At 45.7% G+C, this 17,280-nt stretch overlaps 1 protein-coding gene across 1 annotated transcript in view; it reads left to right on the top strand.

Annotated features, from left to right (window-relative positions):
- ALDH1A2 (aldehyde dehydrogenase 1 family member A2) overlaps window positions 1-9,794 on the top strand; it is a 125,699-nt gene extending 115,905 nt beyond the window's left edge. Inside the window, exons 11-13 of the mRNA XM_005910439.3 lie at window positions 312-469; window positions 919-993; window positions 7,925-9,794. Of these exons, the coding sequence (XP_005910501.1) occupies window positions 312-469; window positions 919-993; window positions 7,925-7,997 (306 nt within the window). The 3' untranslated portion in view covers window positions 7,998-9,794. The remainder of the gene's footprint in view (window positions 1-311; window positions 470-918; window positions 994-7,924) is intronic.
- Window positions 9,795-17,280: the final 7,486 nt, after the last annotated feature.

Genomic DNA, 17,280 nt, shown 5'->3' with positions numbered 1-17,280 from the left:
GGAAACGACCAGTTGCAGATCAACCAGCAGCCCAGAGCAGTAGCTCTCAGTTCTGGAGCAGTGCCTGGGAGCTTGTGGAGAACACAGCTTTAGAACAAACAGTGAAATCAAGGGGTGCCAGGCAGGGCTGGGGAGTGGAGGTGTTAAACTCTAAGGGTAGATGTACGCAATCTTACTCTGGGAGAGTTTGGGATATTTTACAGTTATGTTCTGCTAAACTTAAACATCATTTAAATGATGAAGGCAGAAGTTTGGAGAACAGGTAAAAGGATGGAAAAGCACCTATGTTGGATCCATCTGTTCTGCTGCAGATCTTTGGCCCTGTTCAGGAAATTTTGAGGTTTAAGACTATGGATGAAGTTATTGAAAGAGCCAACAACTCGGACTTCGGGCTTGTAGCAGCTGTCTTTACCAATGACATCAACAAGGCCCTCACAGTATCTTCTGCAATGCAAGCCGGGACTGTTTGGTAAGATCAGGGCCAGTCTCATTCTGGCCATAACACATTCTGTGGGGCAGGGGTTGGGGGTGGCGCGGGGCCTTGTAATTCTTCAGAGCCTGTGTGAAATAAGCACATAAGCTCTGGAAAGATGGGAGAGACCGACCAAAGACTTCATCCTGAGAAGAGACACTTCCTATTGGCTAAATCAGGAAATCTACAGTGTGGGAGGGAGACTCAAGAGAGGAATATATGTATACATATAGCTGATTCACTTTGTTGTACAGCAGAAACGAATACAACAGTGTAAAGCAATTATCCTCCAATAACAATTTAAAAAAACACAAAATCTTAAATTATAAAATTTTCATGTGGGAAAAGGAATTTAAAAATAGAACTTGCAAAAGAAATATCATGCCAGTGGGATTATTTCTATGTAAACAGAACTCACACTAACAGTACATGTCTTATTCTTTTAGGATCAATTGTTACAATGCCTTAAATGCCCAGAGCCCCTTTGGGGGATTCAAGATGTCTGGAAATGGGAGAGAAATGTAAGTGTCCCAAGTTGCTGGTGCCCAAAGAGAAACAGAGTTACAAATAGCAGCATAGAGTGTACTCACATCAGTGGATTCTCTTACTCTCATCCATTCAATAAACAAACACTATGTTGAAAACACATGTCTATAAACAAAGCACACATTACAAGGATAACTAAAACACAACAATTCCCTTACCTTAAGTGGGAATGGAGAAAAATTCATGCACCAATAATCTCATGTAATAGGTGCTATTATAGAAGTAGGTTAAATATCTTGTTAAATACAGAGAAAAAATCAATTAATTTTGCCTATGAAGTTTCAGAAGGAATAACATTTCAGTTTTTCTAGAAGAAGATATTCCAGGCAGAGGGAATAGCAAGAACATTCCCTGTGCATGAAGTCACAGAAAGTACAGAATAGTCCAGACAGAAGACAGAATTTGGTGTATTTAAAACAGGTCACCAACTGCCTACTCAGGGACAAATCTGGCCTAGAGAAATGTTTTGGTTTTTTTTTTTTTTTTTTCCCCTCATAACATTTAAAAATCTTTACCTGACATCCAAAAAGAGGAGGCTTTCCATAAAATCTAAATTTCTTGCTTATTTCATTCGCCCACGGTGGAGTTGTTGCGGCTGTGAGTTCTGCAGTTCACGGAACTTAATATTGGTTGCTGTTATTTTTACACATACCCAGTTTGCTCATTGTCACCTGCTCGGTGCCTGTTGGATCTTTTGAGTCTGGGGCTGTAGAGCTTGGACATGGGGTGAATGGAGGGGATTTGCTGAAGATGCAAGTGGAGACGTTGCTTTAAACCCAGTCTGAAAGCTCTTTAGAGGGCAGATGTGGGAGCTGAGAAGATACCAGAGATTTTAAGGGCAGCATTCTTGGTGTAGAGAGGATGTTTTGGTAGAGATTATAGGAAGATGACCCATTATGAGGATTTTGCAATAACAGTAATAGGTATTAATCAGATGCCTGCTCTGCATGTAGCTTTATTCTCCCTTCTTACCTAACATTGTCTGATTTTGTCTCATTTGCTTTTCACAGTAATTCTATGTAATAGATACATTTATGTTTATCTCATAGATGGTTCAGATGAGAAACTAAGGGTTGGAGTGGTTAAGTAGCTTGCCCAAGTTACACAGCCAGTAAAGAGCAGATCTGAGCTTAGAACCAAAATTTTGGTGGCTTAGTTTCTGTGATGTCTGGCCAAGGAAGTGTGGGTATCAGGTTTAATAAGGACTCTTCCGGGTCAGGATCAGAGCTGGACTGCCCTCTTGTGATGCTAAGGATGTGAAAAATGGGACTGTGGCAGAGGAACACTAGAAGGGTTGTATTTGCAGTTTCATATATAGATGGATTCTTAGAATGGCTTTGAAGAAGGAACGGTAGCTAGGGTCTTCCTGAGCTGATACCTCCCCTCATCCCCAAAACTTGAATTTTCACTCATTTTGAAAAGAGCTGGATCCATGTTTTCTAAATCCTGTGACTCTTAAGAGGAAATATCTTCTATGCCCACTCTTCCTGGCATTACTGAATATATCCTTTTTTAAAACAAATGTTCAGCTCACAATTAATCTGCTAACAACTGTTGAGCATATACTTCATGCAAAGCATGATCCTTGGTCTGTGGGGAAAGGTCCAGCTCATTGAATTACTTAAAATTTTGTTGGATAAATTAAATATACAACACTTAAAGAATCAAAAGAATTCCAGAACAGCCTGTGAAGTGATAGAGGAATTCAAGGGTGATAGAGATGGCGTGAGCCAGAGAAGTCCATGACAACTTTAGATGTACAGGGATTTGAATTGGCCTTGAAGGAAGAGGAACATTTAAGCAGATGAAGAGAGAGGAATAATTTTTAGGGTTGGTGGGCAAAACAAGGTGGCAGTGAGGGGAGGGTGAGCAAAGGCACCGTGGGAGAGAGGTGTGGTGTTCAGGGAGAAGAGGAGACCCCATGACCAGCACAGAAGATTTACATCTGTACATACTGTAGCTAATAATTTCTACTCCTGAGCCATTAAACCATGAAAATGAAGTTTAGCTTTGAGATTTAGCTTTGAGGCTAAGAGCAGAGTTTCTAGAATCACACAGCTCAGATATGTACCCTGGCTCTACTGCTTAATTCCTGTGCCACCTTGGACAAATTACTTAATCTCATTAATCTTCAGTCTCCTCATCTATAAAATGGGAATTGTTATTGTACTTCCCCCACAGGGTTGCTGTGAGGATTAAATGTGAGAATCAAGTATGCCAAATATCCATCAGGGTGTCTGACAAACCTTCAGAAAATGTGAGCTACTATCGTCATTATTGATCAACTAAATGACTGCCAAGTAGACAATCCATTTTTCTCTTAATAAATGCATTACTTTAGAAATGCAGCACAAGTTTTCCTAAATTTCAGCTAGTATCATCATCGACCTGCTTTTCGTCTGTGGTGACACCAGCGAGAAGCTGCTCTTGCTTGAACCTTTGCTTCTGGCCTTCAGGACCTCCCACTTGCTCTACAGCCAGAACCCATTCGTTGTTATTAGTATTTGTTGTCATTAGTATTCCTTCAGCTTTTATAAAGTCTCCATGTACTCATCTCTTCTTAACTTGCCTTAACTTTCTGTTCCTGCTTTTCAAGATGCATTCAACCTCTTTCATTTCCTGCCCCTGTGTTTGTGCTCTCCTGGCCTCTGAAATGTCAGGGCCGTCACTGGCTCTGGAAATGCCAGTCACATAGACTGTTACAGGTCATTAATAGGCTGCGTGTCATGGGCATAAAATAGATGTCATATGTAACCACTGGTTAGCAGTTTCTCATCCCAGGCTAGCCCTGGACGCTCATCACGGGGCAAGCCTTCTACCAGGATTCAAGCCTGTGACATTGTCCAGTGCAGAACTTTCTGTCGGAAACAGTGCCCTTGCCTAGAAGGAAGGTCCAGGGAACAGTTTGGCTGTGTCAGAACCACACAGACTAGAGGCCTCTCTCTCTACTCATCTCATGGGCACTAACAGTGATTTGGCCTTCTCCATGCAGTTAAAAAACAATTAGGAAACAGTGCTCTTTGATGAGACTCACTTCATCTTGTCCAAATTATATGAGTCTTTGTCCCTGTTTGCCCCCAAAACATGTTTTCTCTTCCTTAAATGACCCTGAGTGGTAGGAACTGCTTCAAATAGAAGAACCTGCCCTGCCCTGGTCCTTCCCTCTTCCTTCTTATTTAATACAGTCCCAGAAACTCTGCTTCACCTTCCAGCCAGACAGAATTGTTTCTCTTAAGGCCTGCAGGCTCCATGCAACTTTGGTTCCTGGCATCGCCTTGCCCGCGTCTAAGAGGCACAGAGAAGGGAGGTAGCACTTTCTGAGGGCTGTCTGAGCCTCTGATCGCTCCCCTACAGAGAGCTGTGGAGAGGGCTGCCCTCTGCAGGTTACCTGGTGATTGCTGTTGTTCAGTCATTAAGTTGTCTCCAGCTCTTTGCAGCCCCATGGACTGCAGCACGCCAGGTATACCTGTCCTACACTATCTCCCAGAGCTTGCTCAAACTCATGTCCATTGAATTGGTGACGCCATCCAACCATCTCATCCTCTGTCACCCCCTTCTCCTGCTGACCTCAGTTTTTTCCAGCATCAGGCTCTTCTCCAGTGAGTCGGCTCTTGGCATCAGGTGGCCAAAGTATTAGAGCTTCAGCTTCAGCACCAGTTCTTCCAATGAATATTCAGAGTTGGTTTTTCACCTAGTGGGTTGGCCTTTAATTCCTAGGGTCAGAGACTTGTGCTGAGTTTCTCTCAATTCTGCCTGTTCAGCTAGTTCCATCTATTTCAGTCTTCCTGTCTTTTCCCATCTCATTAAGCTCTCCTGAGACAAGAGGTCATAAAGCCCAAGGTATAAAATATGTGTCACAAACCTAGAAGATGGAAAGAAAGCTGTGAACCTCAGAATTTTAAAAACTAAGGACACAGGCTTTGAAGACAAGAAGCGCTGTTTGGATGCCCTGAGTCTCTGTGTGTGTGTGTGTGTGTGTGTGTGTGTGTGTGTGTACAGAAGGCGGGTGCATGGGAAAGTCACCTGCAGGCTGGGAGAGAGGCTTGCCAAGCACACCTATCTGGTGACACCCCTCTCAGAGGTTCTGATTTAGTATATCTGGGCTAGGGCCCAGGATTGCATTTTTAACAAATTTCTGGAATAATTCTGATACAGGTGATCTAGGGACCCTGCTCTGAGAAATGCTGCTGTAAGCCAAAGGAAAGGGCAGGGAAACAGACACCCTAGGCAGAAACCCTTGTTTGTTTTATGCGTGAGTCTGAGTGATTTCCTAAAATGGCTGATTGAGAGACACCAAAATTCAACATCTTACTTTACCTCATATGTACGCCGAGTTTGGTTCATCTTTGACCTAGTCTGGTCAAGAAGCAGGAATACAGGCTTCTGAATGTCCTGTGCCCTGACCCGTGACCCAGCTGGACAGATGACCATGTAGAGGTATTGGGGCGTGTCAGTAACGGTGCATCTGCCTTTTGTGCAGCAGTGAGCTTCTTCCTTAACTGTGAAACTGTCTGTGCCACAGAATTTAACTGGATTAAGAAAAATTTCAGTAGATTTGAGAGAAAGACCCTGGAAGGAGATGGCAAAATAGCTGAAGAACCAAAATGTCAAGGCTTTCAGAGACCTTACAGCAGTATTGCTCAAAGTCTGGGTCCAATAACCACCCATCTCATGGTCTCTTGGGCTTTTCCCCAGACCTACTGGAACAGAGTCTTAGGAGGGGATTGGTCAGGAACCTACACTTTAAGCAAGCTTCATGAGTGATATGTATACTAACATTCAGGAACTGATGTCAGAAAGACAGCTGGGTACCAGGAGATGGGGATGAGTTGGCTGGAGTCACACAGCCAGTTAACACAGAGCCGAGGTGGCACTGCTGTCTGCTGACCCCCTGCCCCAGTGTTCTGCTCCACTCACTGCCCTAAGACCTCTCACTGGCTTTCCTTGCGGTCTGGGCCCATGGGCATTATTTCCTCTTGTGGCAGATATGAACCCAGTTCTCCATCTTAGAGCAGTCTGAACGCTTACAGCAGCTGGCTGCCTGGGATCCAGGAGAGGAGCACCCGCAGTCCAGCAGGGCTTTCCATTGCTTTGAGCACCCAGAGGTTTGGGATCTGACAGTCACACTGGAATGCAAGTTCCTGTCTCTGAAGGCTTTCTTACGTTTCTCACAGCCTAGTTAGAGATCTGAGGAGAGTGGTTCAGGGTCTGCCCCAAGTGCGTGCACAAGCAAGGGAACAAAAAGGGAGTAACCACGCTTCAAACAGGAGGCAGATGATGTCCGTGATGAAGAGACACATGCACAATTGCCCAAGGGCAGGAAAAAGTCCACTGAGAGCCAGAGCTGAGCTGGTAATAAAGAGACAGCCTGGTTGGAGCCAGTGAGGGAACCATATACCAAGTGGGGCAATCCCAAGTTTATTCTCATCCCTGGAGCAAGATGGCCAATGCAGATGAGAGGACAGCATGCCTGCCCCAATCTCTGATGTCCTGGGGGCTGGGGGGAGGGGGTCATGACCACTCAGGTGTCCTGGTGCTCAGAGGAGCTGCTGGAAATGCATGAGGAGCCTTATGTGGTGCCAGGAAAGCTATCAGATAACTCCCAGAGTTATCAGGTGGCTTCTTTGAGCCTGGTGCTGTGGGCCACACACTAGGTGGGGGAGAATGGAAAGCTGTATCAGTAAGATACAGGTTGGTGGGGGAGGCAGAGCGGCCACCTCCCTCCTGCACCCTGCCCCCTGGCGCGATCAGTAGTGGAGGGGGGCACAGGTGCTCTGAACACAGAGGAGTAGGGCGCACTCCTGAGAGCACAAGGAGAAGCTTCACAGAGGAGTGACCTTGAAAAGAAGACAAAAGTTTGAGTATTTTATAGAAAAAAATTAAGAGAACATACTTGATATAACAATGAAATAGAGGAGAGAAAAAGAGGCATTTCAAGAGAGGTAAAATGAGAAGGTTAACTTGAGAAAAGAGGTGAAGAAAAGGAGCATGGTGTCAAGGAGGCTTGTCCTCACCCCAGCATCCTTAGAGCAGCGGTTGCGGGGCTTTGTCTCCTGTGGCCACCTAGGCAGGTGACCTGGCACCCACCCTCCCTCTCAGGCCGGACCACCTGCGGGCTCCTCAGAGGCTGGGACCAGTTATGTCGTTTCTCTTGCACCCAGCCCAGTGCTGCCCGTGGTAGCAGTGCCATCAGTGTTTGTCTACCAAATGACACAGACTCCTTGGTCCATGGCCAAGATCCCAGAGAGTGCCATGAGCCAGGAGGGGAAGTGACCAAAGGCAGGTCTTAGGGAACAGCTTACTACCACATCCCAGTTCCTCTTCAGTCAGTTATTTTGATTTCTTGACTCTTTCCCCCAACTCTGTGGAGAACTGTGGACAGTATTTATTTAGGATTCTGTCTTTAAGACATTATAGGTGATTTGTACTCCTCCATGGGAGGCCTTTAGGTATTTGTTTCCACTCTCCCAGGTGGCTCAATGGTAAAGAATGCAGGAGATGGAAGAGACCTGGGTTTGATCCCTGGGTCAGGTAGATCCTCTGGAGAAGGGAATGACAACCTACTCCAGTATTCTTGCCTGGGAAATCCCACTGACAGAGGATCCTGGCTGGCTGCAGTCCAGGGAGTCGCAAAGAGACAGGACTCAGCGACTGAACACACACATTAAACCCAAGGACTAACAAGAAGGAATGTAGAATCCCGAGCCGAGAGGACTGTTACCTGGAAACCTCATGGTTTTCTTTCAGTTGAAGTGGAGTAGATCTCCAGGAGACCCAAGAGAGCACAGACACCTCCCGGGTGTCCAGTGGTAGGAGTGGGGTTTCTACCCCATTTCCTCAAGGGGAAAGCCCACGTTGGAATGTTTTGGCCTCAGGTGCCTGATTCTGCCCTTTTCTATTTTTCAGGGGAGAATTTGGTTTGCGAGAGTACTCTGAAGTTAAGACTGTGACAGTAAAAATCCCCCAGAAGAACTCTTAAGATGGCCAAGAAGGAAGGTGAAGACCAGCCTGCACGATTCCCTTCTCTGCTTTCCCTGTGGGGCCCAGCTCTCAGGAATCCCCAATACTCAGTCCTTATTTAACAATTCAAATGACAGCATGTAGACCATTCGCTGGGTGAAATGAATGCAAGCCAGTGGGCGTGGTTTCTTGGCACTCTGTGAGGGATCACCTTAATAATACCAAATATTGGAAATGGGATAAAGGCCTGGGGAGCAGCTGTGGGCACATCCAGTGTGTCTTTCTGGGGTGAGGGGCTGAGTAAGGGAGCTGTACTGTGTGATGCCTGTCACAGAGGACCTCACTCATGAGCAAAGATAGCCTTTCCATTGTCTTCGTTTCCCTCTTCCAGGCTCTCTCTCTTCACGCTCCCCTCCTGCTCCTCCAAGGAGATCTCAGCTGAGCTCATTTGGGGCAGATGTTTGGGCCGGGAACAATTTTCCAAGGTTTTGCAGCCAAATTACCGTTTCATGTTATCCATTTCTTCAAAGCAAAACATGAAATGGTTTTAGTTAGAGCCAGACCAGATTGAAAATGCCAGGAGCTGGTACACTGCAGATGTACTAAGGAGAAAGAACTTAGGAAGTTTCTGACCCAGTCTGGTTTTCTTACATCCATAAATAACTTGAGTGAAAGATCAGGAGATGGAGCTCCAGAGACCATTCTGTGTAGTTCACAGCCTCGGAGCTCACTGCATGGTTTGGGTGGGTGTGTGTGTGTGTGTGTGTGTGGGTGTGTGTGTGTGTGTTTGTTTGTGTGTTTGTGCATACACGTGCATGTATGCATTTAATTCCTTCTTGATTATTCTGGAATAAGTCAGGGGCTGGGTTGTTTTTCATAGATTGGTAAGATCTTTTCCAAAGTTTATGTTTCAAATCAACCAAAAAGTGATCTGAGTGGACTTGAGAATTTGGAAAGAAGGTAGGGCTGGGTGCCTTGTTCTGCAGACAATTCATATGAAGTGAATTCTCCCTGCAGTTGGAATCCACAACCTCTTCTGCCCCCCAGTCCCCTGTGCCCACCACCTGCTAGTCCTGGTGCAGCAAGTGTTACTTCTGGCTCCCATGCCCTAGATCTGCTGGCGGTAACCTTGGAAGAGCTGGCCAGGCCTGGAGGTTTCCTTCTCCATTTGTAGTGTTGCAGTGTGCCATGATTGCCACGCCCCACCAGAGCTCCACTTGTCATGCTCGTGGCCCATCCACACACCTTTCTTGCCTCTTGGCCTCCTGGCAGGGTGGGGGGCATGGCGTGAAACAGGCCGGCCCCTCTCCCCCTCTCCTCCCAGCTGAGCACCACACTGCTGCTTCCCAGTGAAGGCTCCATGACGTGGGCAGTGTCAGCTTCCCTTCCAGCTGCCGAATCCAATTCATCTCTAACCTAGATGAAGATCACGTATTTAAAAGTACCAAACCTAACCTAGAGTGTATGAAAGATGGGCGACACATATATAGCCTTCTGTATTTAAGGGTTTTCTGCTTTCTAACGTTGCCGGTTGTCTATTTATAACCCTTGTGTCTACTCATGATATTTTAAAGAAATCTCTACTTGCTGTTATTGACAAAGGACAGTGGCTGGATGCCTTGAGAGATGCCACATTTCTGAGTTCTTGCGTATGAATGTCATGCTCTCCTCCTATAGCCTGTGTCCCCCATGAACATATCCACTAACCAGCTAGTTACCTTGAACTGCAATATAGAATGTGAAAATGAAGATTTATTTCTTTTAATTTACTTAAAAAGAAACCTCTGTGCTAGCAATAAAGCATTTATATTGTGTACTTCTTGGGATCTTCTGGCTATGTTTATCAGTGTCTTCCTGTCTTACTGAGTCCATCTAGGCCTTTGGCTCAGCAGCTGGACTTTTCAGGCACGTTGCCTGCTCTGGTTACTGAGCAGTCTGGGAGGGTATTCTTTCCATAAGGTAAATGAAACCCTTATTTCTGACTCTATATAAATAAAGCCAGGTATACGTACGGTTCTGTGTGGCAAACCAGTCCAATCCTGCATGAAACATAGGAAATGACAGTTTTCATTCAGAGTAGCCTCCGGGAGAGTTAACGTGTAGAGGAATCTTCAGGCCTTGTTCTCACAAACGTGGACTACGGGACGAGAGCTCACATTTCCTAATGGCATTTATCAGTAGCTTTATTTTTATTTACTGAACTAAAAGTCAGAAACTGACAGCCTGATGCAATATTTTTGCAGCTGTAGAAAGGAAGCTGTAAATGGTGACTGTAGGACCAGCCAGAGCTTGTTTGCTTTCCGTGTGTTCTCAGGGTGGTGCTTTAGGAGAGTGGTTTCCACCCTTCAGACCAGCACATCCCCTCCTCCAGCCCCACTTCCCAACCCAAGTCCTGGACAAGTGCAACAAAAACCAAAACCGATGACGTGGACACAAAGGAAGTGGGTCCCGGGGAGAGACATGTTGCTTGGACTGGGATTGCATGCTCGGACTGCTGGCGTCTTGTTCCTCAGAGGAACAAATTGAGCATGGGAGAATGCCATCCCCGGGCGTGGGGTGAACTCTCAAATGTAGGCTGTAGGCTCTCTGTGAGTCTACCTCGTGTTCAATACTTAGAGATGTCGAGAAGAAAATGAGAACAAGATGGACACAGAATAGTCGTGTAAAAGTGCTTTGTTAAATGCCAAGTAGAGGTTACAGATAAGAGGAATCCAGAATAAGGTAAGACATAATTTGATAGTTCTTCAAAGCATAAAGCCCTTCAAACCTCATCTGTTTATGATCCTGACATAAAGGAAACAAAGACAGATGGCATTACCGGGGTCATTAATGAAACCAACACAGAGACACCCATTGGTCCTTTGTCATCAGCACTACATAATTACAGTCTTCTTGTTCACCCCAGAGATTTCCATTGTACCTTTTCCTCCAAATCATCCTCAGTGCATTTGTAGGGATAATATTCTTTTTCATGACATTTTAGATAATAAAGGACAAAATATAATGTAGGAAGTAAAAAACAGAAACAGTGGATCTACTGGAATGTTAATATAGGAAGGCATTCAAGAGGACAGAGACAAGTTGTTGGAAGAGATGGATTTTAAACAAGGCTTGAGGTAGGAAAGTAATTTCAGTAAACCTTCAGAGTCAGCAGAGGTGAGGGAGGCCAAGGCATGCTCTTGTGGTAGGGGATGGACTGGCAAGAGCAGTTACCACATGCTGGAACTCGGTCAGATTGCGAGGGGTTGGGGGGTTGGCCAGTGAGTTTCATGGCACTGCCACTGCCCCAGACTCCTGCCAACCTCAGAGCTCACAAGTAGCACATGCCACTTTCTGTTAGAAGATTCTAGAGCTGGACTAGCTGGCAGAGGTCAGGGAGGAAACTGTTGATGGAATAGGTATTAAAGAGTGAGTAGAATTTGGAAAGATGAAAAGGAAGGATAGCAACACTGCTGGGGAAAAAAATCCGGAATTTGTTAATATTGAATGGGTTGCATTCTTGGTTGGGGGGGCACAAATAGAAATGTTCACTGCCATTTATGTGTGTGTATAGCTATTCATTTGCTTTTCTAGGTTTTTTTTTTTTAATTTTTTGGTGGACTAATGTCCCAGAAATATTTAATCAGCCACAAGAATGCTTAAAGTATAGCAGGAAAAATGAAAACAACAAAATCACATGAGTTAAAAGCAGAAGTAAAGAAAAAAGTGAGAAACTAATGTAGCCAGAATGAGACCAGAAAAATCATATTATGCAAAGTCCTATCCTAGGACTCATCTCGAGCACCTGTGATAATCTAATGAGAGGAGCCAACACAGCAGGCCAGTGATCCTAAGAAATTAACCTCCCTTCGTCCCTCCCATTCTCTCCCCTTCCCTCCCTCTGCAGGTGTTTACTATGCCAGGTCCTGGGATACAGAGCGAGCCAGGCCTGGTAACTGCCGTCGTGAAGCTCACGGTCTAATATGGCAACTCAGCCAAGAGCTGATAGTTTTCTCTGCTGTCTCACTGTAACTCCTTGCCAGGCATGTACCTTCAATTTATGGAAGGATAACAGACCTTCTCCAGGTCCTTTAGGTAACCCAGAGTGACAACTTTGCACAGAGAAATAGCCCATTAGCAACACGGCAGAGTGAAAAGCACATGGCATCAGAGGGTCAGAGAAGTGACCAAAAGTCCTCAGCTGGGGTCCCAGCCTGGCCAGTCTGCATTCGTGTGTCTTGGGGTAAGTCATATAACTTCTGCGGGCCTCCACTTCCTCCTGTGTAGGATCCAAATGACCAGTCCTGCCCTGCACACCACACGATACTGCGTGAGAATTAAACATCACGGATGATGGATCTCTTCCACTGGTCTGAGACACTAGGCTGCACACACACAACTCTAAAACTCAAAAAAAAAAAAAGACTTCACTGCTTTGCAGATCAATCCAGGACGTCAGAAGCCATCATTTCTCATGCAGTGTTGAGCCATCATGTAGACCCTGGGTATTTAGGACAGGTTTCCTGTGGTTTCTGGGAGGCCTCCTTTCCCAGAGGTGGACCTCATCTGAATTCCTAAAGCCAGCTGGGAGTAAAGGGGATGATTGCAGCTCCAACTGTTCCCCAGGTTTCAGCTCCATTTATTTAGTATGTTGTTCAGACATTCTATAGAGATTTTCTGTGCCACCCTGTTCACACACACCTGCTCCTTAGTGCGGACAGGCTGGAGACGAGAGCATGGGCAAGTCCACTCTGGAGCAGCATGAAGTCGTCTTCCTAAGCATGTACATTGTCTAATCCCCACTTGCTTATTGGACAGATTAAAAGGAAAATCAGCCTGCCATTAGCCTTTGATGTGAAACTTGGATAATGTTTCCTTTGGCCATTTATGTAGCAATGAGGAACTTGAAACCAGCATGGCCCGGGCCCCACTCCTGCTGGAGCGTGAACGCCTCTGAATGGCTTCAGGGTCTTTTGGCCCAGCTTTTTTAGTGTGTTTCTCAAGAGCAGGTCCCCGTCCTCCTTATCAGGAAATAAAATGTTACTGACCAAGTCTGCTTGCGCTGACTAATTTCTTTTATAACACAGTTTTGTTGCCAGCCCTCCCAAGTCAGTCCCCAATAAGGATCCTCCTGACTGGTGTCATTAGAGCCAACAGAATGAGACTGAGTTTGGTTTAGAAGCAAAGAAAAAACTATTCTTTGATCAAAAAACCAAAAGATGTGAGCTCTGGATCTAGAGTCCACGGTCTCTCAGACAGGTGGGGCTGCTTTATAGATCCTGCCAGCTGGGAGCGGGCGGGGTTGGGGCCCAGTTCCCGGCTCTGGACCACAATGCCTCGGGCAGCGTCTCTCGTTAGCTGCTGCCATCTTGAATAGCAGTGCTGTGCTTGGTGCTGAGATACTGGGCAGCCCTTTCAACTCAGAACTCTGGTCTGAAAGTCTGGGTGCAAGGCCTCTGTCCTTGGGGCCTGTGAGCAAGTGAAACCAGACTAAGCACCAAGGAAGAGAAGAACAGTTAGACTTTGTTTCATTAACCACACCCTGTTTTTCTTTCCTGCGATGGTTAATGGGCTTTGCTGGTGACAACTCCCTCTTCTTTTATCCTGATCCTCATTTTCAAGGGCGCAGGTCCTAGTCTGTAAACATTTCCTGCTGATTTGGGGGCATCATCAGAACCCCGGGGGGAGGAGCAAGACTTCTCCCCATCCCCTTCAGGTACGCTTGACTGTCCCAGGCCTTGGCCCTGACCATTCGCATCCCTGAGCAACCACCAGGTTTCTAACCTCTTGGAGAGTGAGGATACCAGACAATTTAAGGCAGCAGGAGATCATTGTAGCCTTTATCTTATCACCCAGACTCCATCTTATTTATCCCAGGGACCCCAGTGAGCTTCGATGGTGGCCATTTCCCCAGCCTGTTTTTCAGAAATGCACACCTGGTTTCATATTTTATATTCTGAGTAGGATAAAAAGCACACCAACCCAGGTGCCCCTGAGTGGCAAAGAATAGGGACGCCTCCTATCCCTACCCCTTCTGGAGCCAAACATGTTGATTCTAGGACCCTGGGAAGACTGCTCTCTTTCTGACTCCAGGCAGATGCATCCAGTTTATGGAAGGATAATGTAGGAGCTTTGCCCAAGTCCTTTTGGTTGATAACCTGGAGTAAAAACTCTCAGGACTCCCATGGGGTACCCAATGGATAGCAGTAAACGTGAACCCAAGCGGTTGGTTAGTTTGCCAGAGTTTGGCAAACCCAAGGGAAGAGTCTGTTTGTTAAACAGCTGGGATCCTAGTCTCCATTTCCCAAGTGAGGTTCATTCATAAACAACACAGTGTTCGTGTAAAATTGAATAAATTCCAGATGCCACTTGTTAATACAATTAGCTCATGTTCCCTGGTGGCCCTGAAGGAGGTGTAATGCCCAAAACACTCTCAGAGCCTGCGGTCATATCCTCTTCCATCTCGTAATTGTGTGTGCTAAATGAAATGCCAAGGGCAGGGGGTGGAGGGGGGGACAGGAGCTTGTCAGGCAAAGACGGGACCAGGGGTGTGTTTGTGTGTGTGTGTGTGTGTGTGTATAGAAAATTGCCCATCCACCATGTGTTCGTCTTTTAAATTCAGATCTGACATGCTAATTTTGGAAAGGGAAGCCTGTTAGTAATATAAAGAACTTCTCTACTGGGCAAAGGCAGAGAATCCTAAAGTGTTTCATGCATCACCAGCTGTGGGCCCTTGGAAAATCAGTTTGCCATCCTAACCCTTAAGTTTCCTCAGGTGGAAAAAAGGGTGATATAATCATCTACCTCTCTCATCGTTGTCAGAAGTGTGGAACCAGAAAGTGCATGTACATAATCATTTGCATTGTAAGAGCTTGGAAAAAAGGTAGCAACTGATGGAAATGAACAAATATGTAAGTATTCACGCAAGCCACAGTCCCAGAGGAGCTGTTGATCTCACATTACCTTCCTTGGTCTAGCACATCGAGGCCCTGGTCTCCGATGCAGAGGACAGGCGGAGGACACCTGTGTGAGGGAGGCCTTCAAGGGTGGTGTGGGCACCAGGAATCTTGGTGCATGCGAGGCGGTCAGAGGATAATACTCATGTAAAACCATACCTGTGCCCAGTCAGTTTTGCTGAATCACCAAGATCCAGGAATTTCTTACCCAGAAGATGTCCTGGTGCCCATTTGTTTAAAAGCACAGGTAGCAAGAAGGGGCACATGGGTTAGGGAAGCCAATGTTAATTTAGAAGAAGGGTTTTTTGTTTCTTTGTTTTTAATAATTGGCTACACCGGGTCTTAGTTGCTGCACATGGGATCTTCAGCCTTCATTGCAGCATACGGGAGCAGCATGCGGGAGCTAGTTCCCTGACCGCGCATTGAACCCAGGCCCCCTGCATTGGGAATGTGGGGTCGAAGCCCCTGAATCACCAGAGAAGTCAGTAGAAGAGAGTTTTGCCACCTTGTACTGAATAAATGTGAGTTGTGTTGATGTTATTTTCCTATTTTATGTATAAGAAGATAATAGAATATTATTGTTATTATTGTTGTTATCATTGTTCTCTAATTCAAGGAACTTGGCGGCTTTTTTTTTTTTTTTTTTTTTTTGCCTGGAAGGGGAATCACTGGTCTAGTTTGAATATTTAAATGGGAGCCCAGCAGAGATTCTCAGGAAGGGGACGGTGTCATCCGTGGAGGAATAGCATTCTCAAAGATCTCTCGCAAAGTTACAGAGTATGAACTCTCCACCAGCTCTTGGCCCTTTCCACGGAGCTCAGGCCCAGATGCTGGAAAACAGGAGCCCTCTGCCAAGGGTTTAGCTACATCAAATCAGCTCAACCCAAAGGACTGCAGAGGGCAAACCTGAAAAACGCCCAGAACACATTCTTCTGCTGCCTGTTTGTTCTGTTTCTTTCCCACAAGAAACGGTTGTTCTTATGAACTGGATACAAGTCTCACCCACAAGAAGAATCGATAACCTTAAAAAACCTGGGGAAAATAAAACCACCCTGGCTTGGGGCATCATGACCCAGGATTCTGATTTGGCTTTTTTTTTTTCCTTTTCCTTCTCAAAGATAACAAATAAATTAATGCGGAAAGCCACATCCATATTGGAAAGGCTTGTCTCTTTTTCCACATACCCTCAGCGATATCGAGGGCTTTGTGATAAATAAGTTTGTCAGGAGTTCTTTTCAGGAAACTCGACCACAATTTTAGTCTTGTCTATTCAACACATTGTTCAGAAATGTTTTGGTAACCTTTAAAGTCCTACTCTAGGAGAGAGTTTCCCATACCCTTCAATTAAGTTTTTTCCTATTTTGAAGGTCATTAAGACTTTGGAAGGTATTCTTATACGTGACTTTGAGTCATGAGTCCGTGTCCTCAGCTGAAGAGGCAGGAAGGTCCACGCTTGTGAGGAAACGTTCCACCAAACTGTGCTGTTCCAGGGCCTCGCTGGTCAGGAAGGGGAGCCTGGGGGTGCTGGACACAGCTGCCTACTAGCAAGGGCTCACTGATGAGGGGGGGCTTCATCTGCTGTGGTCGATGCCAGGGTGTGACCAGACCTAAAGTAATGAGGGTGGGGGACCCACTCCATGGGAAGGTTATGAGAAACTCTGAAGGGGAGGGGCTTGATCCTCCCACTCCACGGAAACCTGGTTGTAACAGGGACTCAGGTATTTGTACACCTACGTTCACAGTAGTGTTATTTACAGTAGAAACAGAAGCAATCCAAGTGACCTTGAATGGATAAACAAAATGTGCTATAAAACCCTAAATATTCATTGGAAGGACTGATGCTGAGGCTCCAATACTTTGGCCACCTGATACTAAGAGGCAACTCACTGGAAAGGGACTTGAGGCTGGAAAAGATTGAAGGCAGGAGGAGAAGGGGGGGACAGAACATGAGATGGTTGGATAGCATCACAAACTCAATGGACGTGAGTTTGAGTAAACTGTGGGAGATAATGAAGGACAGGCAAGCCTGGCATGCTGCAGTCCATAGGGTCGCAAAGAGTTGGATAGGACTTAGTGACTGAACAACAGCAATACATACAATGCAATTTTACCCAGGCTTAAAGGAAGGATGCTCTGACATATGCTACAACACAGATGAAACTTAAAGACATTTTATTAAGTGAATCAGCCAGTCACAAAAGAAAAATATTGCATGATTCCACTTATAAGAGGTACCAGAATTGTCAAATCCACAGAGATGGAAAGTAGAAGAGTGGTTCCTGGCAGTGGGGGAGGAGGAAGTGGGGAGTTACTATTTAATCGGTGTGGAGTTTCAGCTGAAAAGGATGAAAACGTTCTGGAGATGAA

Source organism: Bos mutus, chromosome 10 (genome assembly GCF_027580195.1).
Source record: "Bos mutus isolate GX-2022 chromosome 10, NWIPB_WYAK_1.1, whole genome shotgun sequence".
Taxonomy (NCBI): Eukaryota; Metazoa; Chordata; class Mammalia; order Artiodactyla; family Bovidae; genus Bos; species Bos mutus.
Note: the sequence above shows the minus strand (reverse complement) of the source record. Positions and strands in the feature narration are given on the sequence as shown.